Consider the following 19,466-nt stretch of genomic DNA (forward strand, 5'->3'; position numbering starts at 1 on the left):
ACAGCTGGAAAAACCTGCCTGTGCTCACTGCCTGCAACCTCATGAGGAGTCAGCAGTTTAAAAGGTGAACGGCTTCCAAGTTCCTGGGTGTCAACATCTCAGCCGATTTACCCTGGGCGCAACACATTGGCATAAACATAAAAAAGGCACACCAGCTGCTCATCAGATAGGAGATTGAGGAGATTTGGTATTTCACCAGACACCTGTCAATTTCTCTAGGTGTGTGGTATAAAGCATGGGTTGCATCACAGCCTGGTGTTGAGTCTTCAATGCACAGGATCTCAAGAGGCTGCAGAGGGTTATAGACTCAGCCAGATCCATCACGGACACAACCCTCCAACACCATGGAGGACATCTGCAAGAGCCGGTGACTCAAGAAGGTGGTATCCATCATCGAGGAAGAACAAGAGCCTCAGATCTATACTCAATGATTTAGGGACAACTACTTTTCCTCCACCATTGCATTTCTGAACAATGCATGAACACTCCAGCATTACTCAATGTTTTGCATGACTTATTTTTGAAATTTTTAGGTTTTTCTGTCTTCCCTGTACTGCTGCCACAAAACAAATTTCACAACACGTGTCAGTGATGACAAATCTGATTCTGAAAGTTGCAAGTGAGGTTCATCACCTGTGAAATGACCATAGCTCTACACTTGGAACCCTTAAACAATCCTGTGTAGGGTTGTGCCGAACTTTTAACTTCCTCTGATTAATCTAACCCTTTCATCCCACATAGCCCTCCATTTTTCTATCACTATGTGCCTATCTAAGAATCTTTTACCTATCCCTAATGTATCTATCGCTACTACCACCACCCCTGGCAACATGATCCACCACCTACCACTCTCTGAGTAGAAATCCCATCTTTGACATCCCCCTATGCTTTCTTGCAATCACTTTAAAATTATGCTCCCTCATATTAGCCATTTCCACCCTGGGAAAAAGACTATGGCAGTCCATTCAATCTATGCCTCTTATCACCTTGTACACATCTATCACTTCTCATCCTCTCTCACTCCAGAGAAAAGTCCTAGCTCACTCAACCTATTCTCATAAGACATGTTCTCTATCCAAGCAGCATCCTGGTAAATCTCCTCTGCATCCTCTCTAAAACTTCCACATCCTTCCTATAATTAGTTGACCAGAACTAAACACGAACTCCAAATGTGGCCTCCCCAGAACTTTATAGAACCGCAAAATTACCTCATGGTTTTTGAACTCAGTACTGCTTCATTTTGAACCCAAATTACCATGTATCAGGGTTTATCTGGACTTTCACCTGTAATGGTAGGAGGGGCCATTATAAATATGGTACACATTTTCTCATGACTTGTAAGGCATAAACTCTGCAAACAGCCATCTGTAAGATAAAAGTAATCTTACAGTGGCATATGACAAAATTTCACCTTTCTTCCCCATCCAACAAAACACAAGGTATATTCAAAGGGCTCCTTAGCACTGAATCTTATGGTTAGGAATTGACAGAAACGTTCACCAGATTGGCACATTTAATTAGTCAAAAAATGAAACCATTATTTAATTCACAACCTAGAAGGACATGACAAAAGTCTGCTGTATTATAAACAAGTCATGCAATGCTGACTTTTAACGGCGATGAGGTGTGTTCTTTTGCTGTCGTTTTATCCTTTTATGGGGATTTTGTTCCTTATTTGATTTCCAGCACATCTTCTTATCATGAAACACATCCTCTTCGGCGATCGGTTCAATTATTGCACCCAACTTTGTCACAATTTTTGGTGAATTTAATCTGCGTGTTGCCTTCTCGGTATTCCATGTATTCCCAAGCGGAGCACAGATACTCTTCTCAAATTGATGCCGATTGGCAAATGGGAAAGGTAGTTCATTCACCTTCAGCAAAACAAAAAATTCAACACAAGTAAACAATTTAAATAAATTGAAGGTATCAAGGAAATACACCACACATTTTATTTAGATGTTCGTATTTAGAGGCGCTGATTTAGCCCCTCTATTATTCACCATACTGTTTAGAACAGTTTTAAGTTCAACCTGCAATAAATGTAGAATCTGCAAACTTAGCCAATGTGATGGAAGCGTTGCCACTTGTAATCATGTCCAGAGCCCAAGAAAAATTAAAGATACAGTATACCTTCTTCTCAGCTAATGTCAATATTGCCTAAATATCTCTATATCTCACTAACACTCACTAGCTAAACTAAGATATAAAAACTGCTCAACTGGGAGAGATGCCCATAGAAGGGAGATGTTGCAACCACATTTATTCTGGGATTGTTTACTGTTATTTTAGAGTAGTAAGTCATCATCTAAAGGGTAGTTAGAAAAGAGAGATATACATCCGAGATAAATATTATGTCAAGGTTACCAACAGCACTATTGCTTAATCAGAATGATTCTACAATATTCCCCACAAACCTGGAGATTATGCATAATAAACTATTGCTGACTTTGAGAACATCACAGTAAACAAAGCTTACATTATTGCATTTTACAGTAAATTTTAATATTTTTCTGTAAAACTGTTAAAGTATGACTGGAAGAATATATAAGTCAGGGTAACTGGATTCTTAAATAAAATCTACAGTACATCTTTTTGTGTCAGAACTGTGGCATTTAAATAACACATGCAGAGAATCATAATGCTGCTTCATTAAAGGCTATCCACTTAATCCCATAACTCTCCTCCCCCCCCCATACCCTTGTACTCTCTTCAATTATTTTTTAATCTACCCTTTTAAAAACATACAGATTTTGATTCTTCTATTATCTTTTGTAAATTAAGTACCTGTTCATAGAAAAATAATTATGCAGAACATTCTAATTACCTTAAACATGTAGCTTCCTGTTGCTAATGTATCAACCACTGATGTTTCCTACTTCGTCAAAAATTCTCAACTTTATACACCTTTTCTATTTTATCTATTTTTGCACTACTTACACACACACACACCGTAATTCAGTTTGTTTTTCCTCTATTATTATGTATTTCATTGTTCTGTTGCCATAAAGTTAACAATTGTCACGATATATGCCAGTGATAATTAACCTGATTCTGATTTTTTTTCAATGTCCTATTACACTGATCATATGGAAACTGTCTCACCTGATGTGCTGCAACTTCAATATCCCGTTTCTCACTGATTATTACATTAGGCAAATTCTGATCTTTCCTTGGCAGAGCTGGGGGAGCTCTGATACGGAACCTGGCAGGAATCAGAAACAAAGTATAATTAAGGGCGACAAGGTAGCATATGACGTAGGTAATATAAACAAACTCTAAAATAAATTTGACACTGCAACATTCTCTTTCAATTTTTAGGTTTGTGTACGTGACCAACTATCACAAAGGGATTGAACAATGTAGATAATTCACTTGCCTGAACACAAACCAACCTCTGAAGTAAGATGATAAAAATCGCTAAACAATCTATGATTCTATATATAAATAGTGTTAGCACTCAATAAGATTATGTAGCAATGACAACTCACAGACAGGTTGTTTCACACAATCACATCAAGTACTCTCTAAATAAATCAGCTGTCTTAATTCCATATCCTTATTCTGTTCTAATTTTCCTTTTTACGTTTTATAGTCTACTTAGTCTTATCGGTTGATATGCTATTTGTTTCAACCATTCCTATCTGTCAGTTCAGCAGGTAAGTGTTAAATATAACTGATTAGATTTCTTCATTTTGAAGATGATCATTGCCTAGCATTATGTGATGTAAATGCTTATGTCCAAATGTTACTCAGAACTTGCTGTAGGCAGTTATGAATTGGTTCATTTATTGAGTAGCAAATGGAATTCAAAATTGTGCAATTATCAGAGAACAGCACCACCTCTAACCCTTTGATGGAAGGAAAGTCAATAATAAAGGAACATGGGACTAAGCCAATGCCCTGAGGAACTTCTACACTGATATAATGGGGTTAGGGTAATCAACCATCAACATCAAAAACTATTTTCTTTTGGGCACAGTCACATATTCAGTCATTGGATGCTTCCTCCATAGATCCCACCAACAGAGCTCAACTAAATCTTTCCTCCTCTGACCACCCTCATCTCAGGAACCAATCCATTAAATCTTTGACGTTTAACTCCCAAGTCAAATACAACCCTTTGTTAAATATGGAGACTGAAGCTACATGTAGTATTCCAGTTATGGTTTCACTAAAGCACAATACAGTTGTAACAAGACTTTCTTATCTTGCAATCAGTATTCATTCAGCTTTCTTAACTACTTACTGTGGTGGTCGCCAACCTTTTTAAGCCCAAGATCCCCTACCTCGGCCTTAGTGAAAGGCAAGATCGACCTACTAAATCGGTTAGTCACACGCATGCGCACTGGGCAGAAAAGACCGGAAATAAAACCCCGCAACCAGGAAACAACCTCTCTTTACAAACAGCTTTTCGTAGCAGGAGTACTGCTATATTACCATTAGCATAATTAGTATTACTTATTTTTATAATGCTCACATTACAACACCTTTAATTCTATGTTTCATTATTTAATTTTATTTCAACATGAAAAATAAATGAATAAAAATTGACTGTTGCACTCAGTGTGATGACTGGGGCTGAATACTTTCTGCTAGTTCCCTGAAATTTGGCTCATAATTACAGACAGCCAGTTTGAGACAGTCTGTGAGGTGTCTGTCAGTAAGACAGCTCTTGTACTTCGATTTCATAATTTTCACCTGTTGCAGCACAGCGCCCTCGCAAACCTCCTGACAGACTGAATATTTGAATGGACAGTTTCCTTTGTTAGACTGAATGTTGAATCTGCCACGTTTTTCAGATGTTTTGTATTGGTAAACTGTTACTGAGACTAGTATAAGTTTCAGAGGTACGCAAGATAATGACAGCACTGTTTTTTGTTTCCCAGTTATTTACATTTGGGGAATGTTGGAAATTAATGGGGGAAGAAGTGTTGTAATGTGAACATTATAAAAAAAAGTTAATACAAATTAGGATAATGGTAATATAGCAATACCTCCGCTACGGAAAGCTGTTTGTAAAGAGTGGCTGCCTCTGGGTTGCGGGGTTTTACTTCCTGTCTTTTCTACCACGGTGCGTGACAGGGGAGCTACACACATGCGCACTGGGCAGAAAGAACGGAACTAAAACCCTGCAACCCAGAAACAATCTCCCTTTACAAACAGCTTTCAGTACCAGCAGTATTGCTAGATTACCATTATCCTAATTAGTATTACTTATTTTTATAATGCTCACTTTACAACAATATTTGTGTATTTATTTTTCTTTTTTTTTTGATCTACTGGGAAAGTCTCAAAGATCGACTGGTTGATCGCAATCAACTGGTCGGCGACCACTAACTTACTGTGTTATAACTTGCGCTTCTTATCTGAGAACATCCATATCTCTTTGAACACCAAAAGTTAGTGTCATTCCACTGGAAAAATGTTCACCTCTTCTGTTCTTCTTATCAATGTGATCAGCCCTACATTTCCCTAGATTGTACTCTACCATCTTTTTGCCTCTTACTTAACCTAAGCTATTTTGTAGGCCCCTCTCAACTTACTTTCTCACTTGTTTGTATCAACAGCGAAACTATATACATAGCGTTGATCAGAAGTAACTGAGAGTCCAGCAATGATCTGAGGCAATTTACTAGTTACAACAATCTGCTGCAAATGATCACATTTCTCTGATTCCCTATTTTATGTTAACATTATTTATATGCTAATATATTACCCTCAACTCATGAGCACTTAAGTATTTCTTTAGCAAATACCTATTGAATTAAACTATATACAATTACTCACCATTAAAGATGTAACTAGCTGAGTAGGTAAAAAACTATTAACTAATTTCCCTTTTTTCCTTTCATAAAGGGACACTGACTTTATCTAATGTTAGGCTTTCCAAAGTGCTCTATTACTATTTCCTTAGGAACAGATTCTAGCATTCTCTCGATGATGAAATGGCCTGTAGTTTCTCTTTACCTCTTTTCTTGAATAGTGTTGTTAAATTTTTTGCTTATCAATTAACTGAACCTTTCTAGGACACAGAAGTTTTAGGAAGGTGACAATGAATTGATCTACTACCTCTGCATCTACTATCAAAAACCCTAGGTTATAGGCTGTCATGGTGAGTGAACTTGTCATTCGTTCATCCAATCAGATTGCCTTGTACTTTTCCTTCTAGTTATATTAACTATTTTAAATTACTAACTTTCTTTTGCCCTTTGGTTATCTACTGTTCTTGATACATTTTTAGCGTTCTACTTTAAGAATATATGGATTGTGTTTATCACCTGTAATATTTTGTTATTCTGAAGAATTAATTCCCCTACCCCAGTTATCTCCTCCTTTCTATGACCTGTATTTGAATTTCTTGTAAGCTTTCTCTAACCTTTTACTTCTGCCTATACCCCACTATCCCCACTGACCTGCTGTGGTGGTCCAGTCTAGCTATTAAACTTAATTTTGCAGGCCAACCCATTTAATTTGTACTATTAATTAGTCTGTCCAATTATGAATAGCCAAGGATTTCAGGTAAAGAGAAATTAACTTTGATCTCACTATTCCTCATGTTATCTCCTGCTCCAAGTGGGGATAACACCAAACATCCCCACTTCAGAGAGAGAGGAAAAAAAATTAGAGATCTTTAACAGAATTTAACAGACATAGACCTGTGCAAAACCAATGCATATCAACCTTCCAAGAGGCCTACCTTCTTCTCTTTTTTGCACTGGGGCGCAAACCCTGACCTCCCCATTCACCCCAGCCTGGCAATGTCAAGTCAATGTGTTTTGGTTTGGTAGCGTTAATCTCTCTCTGCTTGTCTTTAATGAAATCTCCAATGACATCATCTGATGCAAAGGCCTCCTTAATGATCATACGCTGATCTTCTTGATCTTCATTCTATAATGGAAGAATAAATTGAATATGATTTCAAGATCAGAGACACTAGATGGTGTAATTAAGATTTAGTGCATATAAACAATTTTCTATGCGTTCAGTCTCACGAAATATGAACCTAAACTGAGATGTATTCTCCAAATGGGAAAGAAAGTTATGCAACAATGTAATTCTCCATACACAGTATATTGCTAATTTTATATCAGCGTTACTCAGTGAGATTCTAATCAGGGACAGAAGCTCAACTAACAGCTTGTTCAAGGCTGCTCAGAGAAATAATACAATATTAGATGATAATAGTGCTTGCATAGCAAATCACCAATTTCAGCTCTGCGTCAACAGCAGCTATCACATAGAGGCCTCACACACAGGAAAAGATAATTCTTAAGGATCAGTGGTATTATTACATAAGTTAGTAGAAAAAGGCCATCCAGGGATAGTAATAGACTCTAACAGCCCTGATTTATAATTGCAACTTCAGTTAGCTTTTCTGCAGTAAAGTCTAAAACATTCCATGAATCCTGATTGAAGGCCTAAAGGCTGAGAAGCTTATTGGAATGGTGTACGTGTGTGCACTTGTTCATCCTGCATGTAGGGGGAGGGGAAGATACTGAGAGGGAAAGGCTGGCAGGTGACAGGTGGCCACAGCCCAGAACACAAGTTAATGTTCGTCTTGGCAATAAAAAACTGCTTCCAATTTTATGGAATTATTGCAGCACATGAGGCTATTTGGCCTTCTCACATAAGTCCTATTCCCTATTATTCTACATTCCTCATGTTCCTCATGTCAAAATGCATCACTTTATAATGTTAAATTGCATTTTCAATGTGTCTGTGTGAGAGTGAAACCATTGAAAAGAGCAAGTCTCATTGCACACGAGTTTCACTTTGTAGTAAGAGTCAGATCTGTGCCAAGAGCAAGAACCATTAAAAGGAGAAAAACACATTACGAGTTTCTCACTTGGGCCAATAATGAAGATATGAAGTTTAGATGGAGCAGAAATTGCAGGGGCAGTCATTAACAGTGTGGACAGTGGGTAATTGGGGCTCAATGGGCTTTGGCTAGAAGGGGTGGAGGCCAAGGTCCCTGAGGTCTTTTTTGATCGATCATTGTGTAAACGAGCTAATGGGGGAGTCTGAAACCTGAAGCTTTGACAATGGGATGCAGAATCAGATCATATGTTGTAGCTACATGATATAGGAGCTGGTGGACTCCACTGTAGTTACTTGTAATCCAGGTTAATTAAATCCAAAGATGTAAGGTTAGAAAGCTCCACCTGTGGAGGGATAAAAACGGGGTTTACCAAACTTTTTTAAAAAAAAAGAGAACTTGCGGGGGGGAAGCTTTGTAAGAACTAGGCAGGTGCGGAAAGCAAGAGAAACACAGTAAATTAATGGAAACTAAAGATATAAACAATTAAAAGTGGAATTAGTAGTGAGTATCTCTACCCCACTTACTTGAAAACCTCAGAGTGAAACCCCTGGAGGAGAGACAATAGTGATAAAAGATCTGTTGAAGCTACAGCTATAACGAGATAATATTGGCAGAGACGAGTGTCCAAGATCTCTACTGTGTAACCGGGAATGAGCTCTATTAAATCATACCAGGGGATCTGGTGAGTTAAAACCTTTACTGTTCCGAGTGTATAACTTGTGTATGAAATACATTCAGTAGTGCTGTAACTGAGAAATATTTGAAATAGAAAATAGAATGCGTGTAATAACTTACAGACTGTAATCCTGTAGTATACAGGTAAGGCTTTTTTGTATAAGTTTGTGAATCGACTTTCTGTGGATGATCAACTATTTCATCCAAAGAACCAGGAAACGAGATGGCGAGCTACCCAAGATTAAAGAATCAGGTGTGGGAATGAAATGTTTAATAGCATAGAGAATTTAATACGATTGGATGATTAAGTTTATTTTCATTTGAAGGATCTGAATTTGATTTTCTGCAAGAACTGATTATTTTTGCAAAGACTGATAAGTTACTGAACGAAATTTACCTTGTTTAAAAGTTATGGTGTTGGAGAATTGTCGTGAAATATGCTGTATATATACACACACACATAATTTTTGAATTGAATTTGTAGATATACTGACTGGAACTGAAGTTAACCATAATACTTAAAAGTAGGAATTAAGTTAGTTTTCTAACTAATAGGGATAAATAAAAAGGAGAAGTTAATCTGTAAATCTTTAGATAGGGAATAACACTAAATTTAATTGGCTAGAGAAATAAAGGTTATTCTAATGAATCTCACATTCTAACAAACAAGGAATTAGGTTTCTGTTTGATATGTGAGATTTTGAGCCTAAACAGAATGTTGGAATTTTGAATTGTTCTTACTTAATTATATATTTTGTATATATTGTTATTTTTAATAAACAAAACTTACCTCCAGAAGTGTTTTGTATTCACTGCCTCCTTCCGATACCTATAGCTTCTGATGGCCAATAGCACCTAGTGTAGTACTATGGACCCTGCTGCGTTCACCAGCAATTTTTACGTGTGCTACTATGGAATTTGATTTTTTTCATAAAGAGTGCAGCGACCAGTCACACGAAATAAGACCAGCGCTACACAGCTGTTACGTACTGATCACCACATCTGTGTCAAGTGTTGGTTGCTTGAGGAACTCAAAGATGATTACTGGAATCTAAGCTTCAAACATTGTGATACACAAGGGAGAGGGAAAATTACACAGACACTGTTTCAGGAGGCAGTCAAACCCCATAGATTAATAACTTCAAATTGGTCTGTGGGCAGGGTCAAGAGGGTGTGACTGCAAGTGGGGCAAGTAGGGACATCCAAGGAGTAGTGCTGGTGGAGCCTTAGCCCTTGAACTTGTCCAACAGGTCTGGGGTTGTTGCTTGTGAGGATGAGAGCGGAGTCTGTAGGTAGGATGAGCAAATGAACCATGGCAGCATGGTCCAGGGAGTCATTCAAGATGGCAGAGAGAAATGTAGTTGTAATTGGGGATAGTATAGTCAGGGGAATAGACACAATTCTCTGTTGCAAGGATCGACAGTGTTGTCTGCCCAGTAGTTGGTTCGGGACATGTATCTGACCTGCAGAGAAATTTGGAGTAGGAGAGAAAGATCCAGTTGATGTGTCCATATGGGCACCAACTAGGTAGGAAGAAAGAAAAAAAGGCTCTGCTCAGGGAATTTGAGTAGTTAGGGACTAAATTAAATGCAGAACCAAAAATATAATAATCCCTAGACTGTTACCTGAATCAGGTGGAAATAGGCACAGAGGTAATATAATCAGAGAGCTAAGAGTGTGCCTCAAAGATAGGTGTGGGAGAAGCAGGTTTGAATTCATGGGACATTGGGCTGGTATTAGCCCATAAGCAGCATGTGATAAGTTTATTATGTACCCATTTCAATCGTGCATATTTTAAAGTGATGAATTAGGAGCTTCTTACAAGAGTTTCTTTTAGCTTGTCAGTAAAACATAATAAATATCAAAGTGCACACAGGTATCCTATTTTTACATAGAAATTCTTCTTTTCAAATTATTCTACAGCAGAAAATGGTTGGTTAATTGCTGCTCTTCGGAATTCACTATTATGTTCAACTTTGATGCATAGAAATTACTTTCAAAACAGGAAATTTCTACTGAACACGCTGCAATGCTAGATTTAAACTTCAACTTGGGGACCACGCGATATTCAATATTTCAGTTGAATATGTAAATCAAGTGCACACCATATTCTTATCGGCATTTTACCAGTCTAATGGAGTGAAATAACAGGATGATAACTAGAATCTAACAGAAGTTATGAAATAATTTTCAAAAACAACTATTACAATTCAGGTAAATTTGTTCTAGTACTGGTAATAGGTTTCTGTAAACTCTGGAAAACCATGGCCAGATAGACCTGTAATTGCATTTGGAAAATAATACACTCCACAATATTTAATCAGATATATATTTTCTAAAAACCAAAGGGAATCCAAATCATATAGAAACCATTAATTGTGTTTCAGGATCAGTCTTATTAACAAAACCTTAAAATTGACAAGAAAGTTCAGGTAGGAAGTTGCAAAGTTGTTAGTGTTTAGTTTTGTTATGAAGATCTTTAATCATTGGCTGATTCCTGTCATGCCTGTTAAGATTATTTGGCAAAGAAAAATTAGCAACAGATCAATATGCTTTTAAAGAATCATAAACAACTAACACAGGCACTACTTCCCATCATCAATTAGTCAATGTAATTATCCTCTATAAAAAACATTATTAATTCATTTACCTCCTCCTCTATTGCAGATGGAAGTAAAGGCACGTCAATGGTTTTGGATGTGAGCATCAAAACACTATTTGGATTGATGATATTGTCTTTTTTCACTTCAGTTTTAGTATCTGATTTATTTTCTGACTCTTCAGCACTGTTACTGATGTGAGAAGTACTCAAAGCTGTTGTCACTGTAAGTTCATGTTGTTCATCCTGACCCAAAGCATCAAACTCTTCAACTGTCTTTTTGCGCTCTAACTGTTCATTTAGTAATGGTTCGTCTTTCTCCTCTGGTATCTGTACATCCTCCATCTTCTTCTCGGTTCTCTTTTTCTTACCTTTGGTTTGATTTCTCTTAGCTCTGCTTGACAAAGGCTGCGATTTGTTCTTAACCAATGTCTGAAAAAGCTTATTAAATTCACCTTCATCATTTTCGAGTTGCTTCTCTTTCTCATTTTGGCCATTGGACACAGAGCTTTTCTTTTCTTTTTTATTGTTAATGTTATTTGCACCTTTTGCATCTACTTTAACAGTCTGTGCACCCTCATGCTCTTTACGAATTTTCCGTCTCTCTTCAAATTCCTGCAGCAACTTCTCATCTTCTGATAGATTCTCCCGTTCATCAGATTCTTCACTGTCATCCAACTTCACATCAGCAGCAGTAGTAATCTGTGGTTTATCAGCTTCAAGATTTATTGGATCAGTACTCAATTTCCCCAACATCCAAGGGTTGGCTGTGGTACCCATCTGAACATCATTCACAAAATCTGGAACAGTTTCACCCTTATCCACCTCAGTTTCAACTTCATCCTCACTCTCTGACTGAGGGACCACTTTTGTTGTGAGCATTTTATTCTTTTCCAACTGTTTCTGGATTGCATTTCGTGCCTGAAGAGAAGATAATATTAAACGTCAGCAGATCGAATTATATAAACTACATTTCTTCAAATCATTAAGAAACTAATTAGCCAAGAAATTCAATAAATTTTCAATAATCGATTTATTTACTGCCAACTTAATTCGGAAACTATGATATTTCCATTATAATATCACACACAAAGAAAGCAGTTATACACTCAGTGACCATTTTATTAGACACAGTTGTACACCTGCTTGTTGATGCAAATAGCTAATCAGTCAATCACATGGCAGCAACTCAATGCATGCTGACATGGTCAACAGGTTCCGTTATTATTCAGACTAAATAACAGAACGAAGAAAAAATGTAATCTAAATGACTTTGACCGTGAAATGATGTTTGGTGTCACACGGGGTGGTTTGAGTATTTCAGAAACTGCTAATTTCCTATGATTTTCATACACAACAGTCTCTAGAGTTTACAGATGGTGTAAATAACAAAGAATAAACAACAAAATAACGAGCAGCAGTTTTGTGCGGGAAAATGCTTGGTTAATGAGAGAGGTCAGAGGAGAATGGTCAGACTGGTTCAAGCTGACAGGAAGGCAAAGTAACTCAAATAACCACGCATTACAACAGTGGTATCTCTAAATGAACAACACATTGAACCTTGAAGTGATGAGTTACAACAGCAGAAGACCACGAACATATACTCAGTGGTCACTTTATCAGGTAGAGGAGGTACCTAATAAAGTGGCCACTGAGTGTACTTTGCGTAATTAAAATTTTCATGACATTCATGGGAGACAACCGTTACTTAACCCAACAACTTTCACTCTTTCCATTTTCACTACCAACGTACATGCTGAACGCCTGACATTATTAATTTATGGACAAGTGGATTTCACTGTGTGTCATATACAGTGGATTCTGGTTAATTAGGACACATCCAGACCAGTACATTTTGGCCCAATTAAGCGGCTGCCCCAATTAGAAGTCTCAAGGGAATAGCTAAAAAGATATAAAAACTACAACCTACCATTAACTGAGTAACAAATTATGTATTTAAATGAAATACGGAACAAATTAGAACACTATCTATACTACTACAGTATTATAAAACTGTATTAGTTCCTGATAGTTATCAACAGAAGAATTCACCCAGTGTATGTTGCTGTGTTCTTTTGATTGACTGTAAATGAACAATACAGGCACCAAGTGCAAATGGTAGATGCACCCTGTGTAAATGGATCCCCGATTTCCTCGTTTGCAGACCTCACTTACAGTGGCATGCAAAAGTTTGGGCACCCCGGTCAATATTTCTGTTACTGTGAATAGCTAAGCGAATAAAAGGTGAACTGATTTCCAAAAGGCATGAAGTTAAAGATGACACATTTCTTTAATATTTTAAGCAACAAAACTTCTTTTATTTCCATCGTTTACAGTTTCAAAATAACAAAAAAGGAAAAGGGCCCGAAGCAAAAGTTTGGGCACCCTGCATGGCAGTACTTAATAACACCCCTTTTGGCAAGTGTCACAGCTTGTAAACGCTTTTTGTAGCCAGCTAAGAGTCTTTCAATTCTTGTTTGGGGGATTTTCTCCGATTCTTCCTTGCAAAAGGCTTCTAGTTCTGTGAGATTCTTGGGCCGTCTTGCATGCACTGCTCTTTTGATGTCTATCCACAGATTCTCAATGATGTTTAGGTTAGGGGACTGTGAGAGCCATGGCAAAACCTTTAGCTTGTGCCTCTTGAGGTAGTCCATTGTGGATTTTCAGGTATGCTTAGGTTCATTATCCTGTTGTAGAAGCCATCCTCTTTTCATCTTCAACTTTTTTTACAGACAGTATGATGTTTGCTTCCAGAATTTGCTGGTATGTAATTGAATTCATTCTTCCCTCTACCAGTAAAGGTTCCCTGTGCCACTGGCTGCAACACAAGCCCAAAGCATGATCGATCCACCTCCGTGCTTAACAATTGGAGAGGGGGTCTTTTCATGAAATTCTGCACCCTTTTTTCTCCAAACATACCTTTGCTCATTGTGGCCAAAAAGTTCTATTTTAACTTCATCAGTTCAGAGGACTTGTTTCCAAAATGCATCAGGCTTGTTTAGATGTTTTTTGAACCTTTTGAATAGAACTTTTTCGGAGGGCTGCAATGCCTAAGACTTTTGCACAGTACTGTAGTAATTTTGATGAATTTCACTGTACTGCTGCTACAAAAAAAATCATGGCTGATATAGGTCTCTATTGCAGACCTGGAGGAGGCAGGGAGAGGGGAATCATGGTTGTGAAAGGGGGAAGGGAGAGGGGAGGGAGTGTGAAAGAAATACACCTCTTAAATTTCAACTTTTAGTTCAATGTACAAACTGAAGCAAATGTGCAAACTGAATTGGAATGTTACAAAACCAGATTTCAGCTTAAACAATAGCCTGCTATAGAAAATTAAGAAATACTTATTTCAGTTGTAATTTAGAAGAAAATTGTGTTGAGCTTAGAAAAGCTTGAATGCAAAGAAAGCCAGCGGTGACCAATTTGTGGATATTCTGTTTCTTGATCATCTACAAGTAACAGCTGTGAAATTTAGCTATCCATTCAAAAAAAAATCTTACCTCATTATCATATTTTGCCATGATAACTTTAGATTTGGCCCATTTTCCACTGTTTTGGTGCCGGAGCGACATCCTTTCCTAATAATGAGAAAAAAAGTCATCCCTTATATGCAACCAACAACTCAGTTGTGCAACAAACTTGACCGGAAAAGTACAATGTTGGTTGTTGCTCATGTGAAATATAAGTGGAAATTTCTATTGACTTCAAGATTCTGAAATTACTATGCAGTCTAGTGCTCATACAGCTTTATAACATTAAAGGAGTTTCATTGTTCCAACTTGCAGCAATAAAATGATACAAATATTCTCCACCCTCAAAGAAAGAACAGGTTTTTAAAATGCTATTAAGACTACTAGCAACTGGTGTCTATATGTAAAAGCACTCTTTCAGCTTTTTGATTACAAGCACAATCAGAGACTGTCACATACATTATTTGTTCTCTTTCATAGGACTATTGGTTTAATAGCTCAGTAAATCCCCATTAAAATGGGCAATTATTACAATGTTCCACTAACAGTATAGAAATAAATTAACTGTCGGAAGTACTGCCAATACCTATAAAGAGCTGAATGCATATTAAACAGGAAACAGTGGTATTTCATAACTGATTTTTCAAGACACTTCTGAAAAGCTAGAACGTTCATTTTACAAACAAAAAAAAAATCAGATTACAGATATTTATATCATCACCATAGACACACTGTGTAGGTCATTCTGAATAGATTTAGAGCAACTGACCTTAATATGCTCTGTTAAACTATCCACTCCATGCACTATCATTTGGTCTTTCAACCTCCTATCTGGATATATATAATCTTCTTTTGTATCTCTCCCCTTTATAGTTTTTTTGCCTCATTACTACTCTCACGTGCAATGGCAATAGCTGTCGGTCCTTTAAAAACAAGCAATGCCTTCATTTTATGTCGGATCATTTAGTTGCTAATCTGGGTTAACAAAACCAGATATTCTACTTATTATTTTTCCTTTATTAGATTCCAAATCGACTGACTAATAGCTTCATATGGAACAAAAACTCATTGCTGTGGTTTAAATTAGATGATGGATAAGTAACTAAGACATATAGCTAAATGTGCTTATATCCAATTACAAAACTACTTTACGTTCAGTAAATCTATTCACATACATTAGTTTTTAAATAGTTTCTATTAGCAAATAATTTCTGTCATCAGGAACACTTGGAACTTCAAACAAGAAAGATAACTGACAGAGAAAGAAAATCCTATTGCCATCAGCTATCATTAAAACCAGACAGCAGGAACAACTCACAGCTGAGTTAAAGTATTGAATATAGATATCCACTGGGATAATTCTAGTTAACCAAGAATATATTTCATTCACAGTTAAAACAATTATAATGAGAATAAATATAGGTTGATCATTTTTGGGAACAGCCTACTCTTTGCTAAAACAAAACAAAATTGGGTTTAAATGGTTTTCTGTCATTGGGAATTTTGGCACTATTTTTCTTACTAAAATATGTTTAATCAATAGCTGCAAGAAACAAAGTACTAGTAAATCAAGTACATTATTGAAAAAAAAAGGATTTGAGTTTATAGAGTCACACAACACAGAAATGAGATCTTCAGTCCAACCAGTTCATACTAACCAGGATTCCCATCTGCACTAGACCCATTCGCTATTGTTGATGCAAGTGCCTCTAACCTTTCCGATCCATGTACCTGTTCAAGTACCTTTTAAATGTCGGTAAGTGCCTGTCAATCACTTCCTCTAGCAGGTCATTCCATACATCTTTAAATATTGTATAATTTTATTTAGATAAAAAAATTGAATAATTCTTTTTAATGTATGTTTTGGAATGTCAGAGAAGCTCCACAACTGGGACATGTATGATGGACAGGTAACTTCCTCATCAGTAAATTCCCATCAATGAAACTGCATGGGATTAACACCAAATATTTCCTGAGAAGTGAACCCAAATTCTGGGCAATGACTCAAGTTACACTGCATAATTTGTGGCTTGTCAAAATCTAAATAGCAGTTGAACAGGCAGTCTGCCAGCATGGACCAATGAAGCAGTCAAGACTCATGGTGGTGATGTATAGCTGGATGTGCATGCTGAGCCCATAACAATGTAAGGGGTGCATTTCAATAAGGAAGAAAACATATGCAAAGTTGGATCATTATAGAATGTTTAAGACTTCATATGGAATAGGGGGAAGAAAAAGTCAAAGGCCGCATTGACATCAAGGAGGGAAATGCTCCAACCACTGAATCCTAGAATGACCACTTATTGCTGCCTAAGTGTCATGGCAATGAAGCCTAGAAATGATTCAATGCAATACTATAATAAGCATTATGGCATGGTGGTTATGTTAGCGGATTAGTTATCCAGAATCTGAAGCAATGATCCGGAGCTTGAACCCTAGTTCAGTAACTAGAGAAATTCAATTCAGGTAATTAAACAATTGTGGAGCAACAGTAACCATAAAATCAGTGGAGGGTTGTTTTGGGAACAATGTGGTTCACTAATTCCCTTCAAGGAAGGAAATCCATTGCCTTCATCTTGGCCTTTAAGCTGACTCAAATACAAAAGAATGTGATTTACCCCTGGGTGTCCTCTTAAATAGCTGAACATGCCAAAACATTAGGGATGGACAATAACTGTTGGTCCTGTCATTGACGCCCACTCTCCATGGAAGTATAAAAAGCAGTAGAAGACAGACAGCTTAGTATTCCGGGGTTCTGTTGCTTAAGACGTGATAATGTGAGAGGGGTTAAAGGAGGATGGATGGTGTTACTAGTCGGTACTGCAGTGCTCAGTCAGGACAGACTGGGGACTGGAGTGAGGCTTTCTGGGTGGAATTGAGGAATAAGAAAGGTATCACATTATCAAGGCTATATTATAGACCACCCAACATCAGTGGGATTTAGAGGAACAAATTTGTATAGAGGTCGCAGACTGTTGCAAGAAACACATGATTTGAATAGTAGGTGATTTTAACTTTCCACATATAGAATGAGACTTCCACACTGTAAACGAACTAGATGGGATAGAGTCTGCCAAATGCGCTCAGGAAGGTTTACTTAATCAAAGTGTAGGAGTCCCAACGAAATCTCCTGTCAGGAGATGAAACAGAGCAGATGGCAGACATTTGCAAAGGGGAACACTTTGCATCTAGTGATCATGATGCCGTTAGTTTCAAGGTGATTATGGAAAGGGATAGGTCTGCTCCTCAGGTTGAGATTCTAAATTGGAGAATGGCTAATTTTGATGGTATCAGAAAGGATGTGGCAAGTGTGGATTGGAACAGCCTGTTTTCTGGCAAAGCTGTACTTGGTAAGTGGGAGGCCTTCAAAAGTGAAATTTTCAAAGCTTGTATCTGCCTGTCACAATAAAAGGTAAAGCTAACAGGTTTATGAACCTTCGTTTCTGAGAGATATAGAGGTCCTGGTTAAGAAAAAAAAAGGAAATGCATAGCAGGTATTGGCAGGTAGGAACAAATGAGGTACTTCAGGAGTATAAGAAATACAAGAGAACACTTAAGAAAGAAATCAGGAGGGCTAAGAAAAGGCATGAGGTTGCTCTAGCAGACAAGGTGAAGGAGAATTCTAAGGGCTTCTACAGACAAGTCAAGAGCAAAAGGATTGTAAGGGTCAAAATTGATTCTCTGGAAAATCAGAATGGTAATCTATACATGGAGTTGAATGAGATGGGGGAGATCTTAAATGGATTTTTTGCATCTGTATTTACTCAAGAGATGGACACAGAGCCTATAGAAGTGAGGCAAAGCAGCAGTGAGGTCATGGACCCAATACAGTTTACAGAGGAGGAGGTGTTTGCTGTCCTGAGGCAATCAGGACAGATAAATCCTCAGGGCCTGACAAGGTGTTCCCTCGGACTACACGAGGCAAGTGCAGATATTGCTGGGCCCCTAGCAGATTTATCTAAGTTATCCTTAGAGACAGGTGAGGTGAGGTACTGTAGGATTGTTGGATAGCTAATGTTGATCCACTGTTTAAAAAAAGCTTCAAGAATAAACAGGAAATTTTAGGCCTTTTAGCCTGACACCATTAGTGGGGAAGTTATTGGAAGGTACTCTAAAAGACCAGATATACAAGTATTTGGATTGACAGACTGATTAAGGATAGTCAGTATGGCTTTGTGTGTGGTAGGTCACGCCTAACCAATCATGTAGTGTTTTTCAGGGATGTCACCAGGAAAGTTGTTGAAGGCAAGGCAGTGGATTTTGTCTAGATGGACTTCAGCAAGGCGTTTGACACAGCAGTCCCATATGGGAGGCTGGTCAAGAAGGTTCAGTTACTTGACATTCAAGATAAGAAGGAAATTGGATTAGTTATTGGCTTTGTGGGAGAAGCCAGAGAGTGGTAGTAGATGGCCGCCTCTCTGACTGGAGGCCTGTGACTACCAGAGTGGCGTAGGCATCGGTGCTGGGTCCATTGTCGTTTGTTGTCTATATCAATGATCTAGATGATAATGTAATTAGCAAACTTGCAGATGACACCAAAATTGGGTGTGTAGTGGACAGTGAAGACTATCAGAGCTTGCAGTGGGATCTGGACCATTTGGAGAAATGGGCTGAAAAATGGCAGGTGGAATATAATGCAGGCAACTGTGAGGTGTTGCACTTTGGGAGGACCAACCAGGGTAGGTCTTTTAAAAGTGAGCAGTAGAGCACTGAGGAATGTGGTAGAACAAAGAGATCTGGGAATACCAGTCCATAACTCAATGAAATTGGCGTCACAGGTAGATAAGGTCGTTAAGAAAGCATTTGCACACTGGCCTTCATAGATCAAAGTATTGAGTACAGGAATTGGGATGTTATGAAGTTGTACCTTACATTGGTGAGGCCTAATCTGGAGTATTGT

General features: G+C 37.7%; 1 protein-coding gene across 1 annotated transcript in view; it reads right to left on the minus strand.

Annotated features, from left to right (window-relative positions):
- Positions 1–1,471: 1,471 nt before the first annotated feature.
- Positions 1,472–19,466, minus strand: part of LOC140204189 (U3 small nucleolar RNA-associated protein 14 homolog A) — a 52,622-nt gene continuing 34,627 nt past the window's right edge. The window contains exons 10-14 of the mRNA XM_072270664.1: positions 14,597–14,674; positions 11,148–12,017; positions 6,701–6,891; positions 3,106–3,205; positions 1,472–1,874 (exon numbers count right to left, since the gene is read on the minus strand). Coding sequence (XP_072126765.1) covers positions 1,611–1,874; positions 3,106–3,205; positions 6,701–6,891; positions 11,148–12,017; positions 14,597–14,674 — 1,503 coding nt within the window. The 3' untranslated portion in view covers positions 1,472–1,610. The remainder of the gene's footprint in view (positions 1,875–3,105; positions 3,206–6,700; positions 6,892–11,147; positions 12,018–14,596; positions 14,675–19,466) is intronic.

Source organism: Mobula birostris, chromosome 10 (assembly GCF_030028105.1).
Source record: "Mobula birostris isolate sMobBir1 chromosome 10, sMobBir1.hap1, whole genome shotgun sequence".
Taxonomy (NCBI): domain Eukaryota; kingdom Metazoa; phylum Chordata; class Chondrichthyes; order Myliobatiformes; family Myliobatidae; genus Mobula; species Mobula birostris.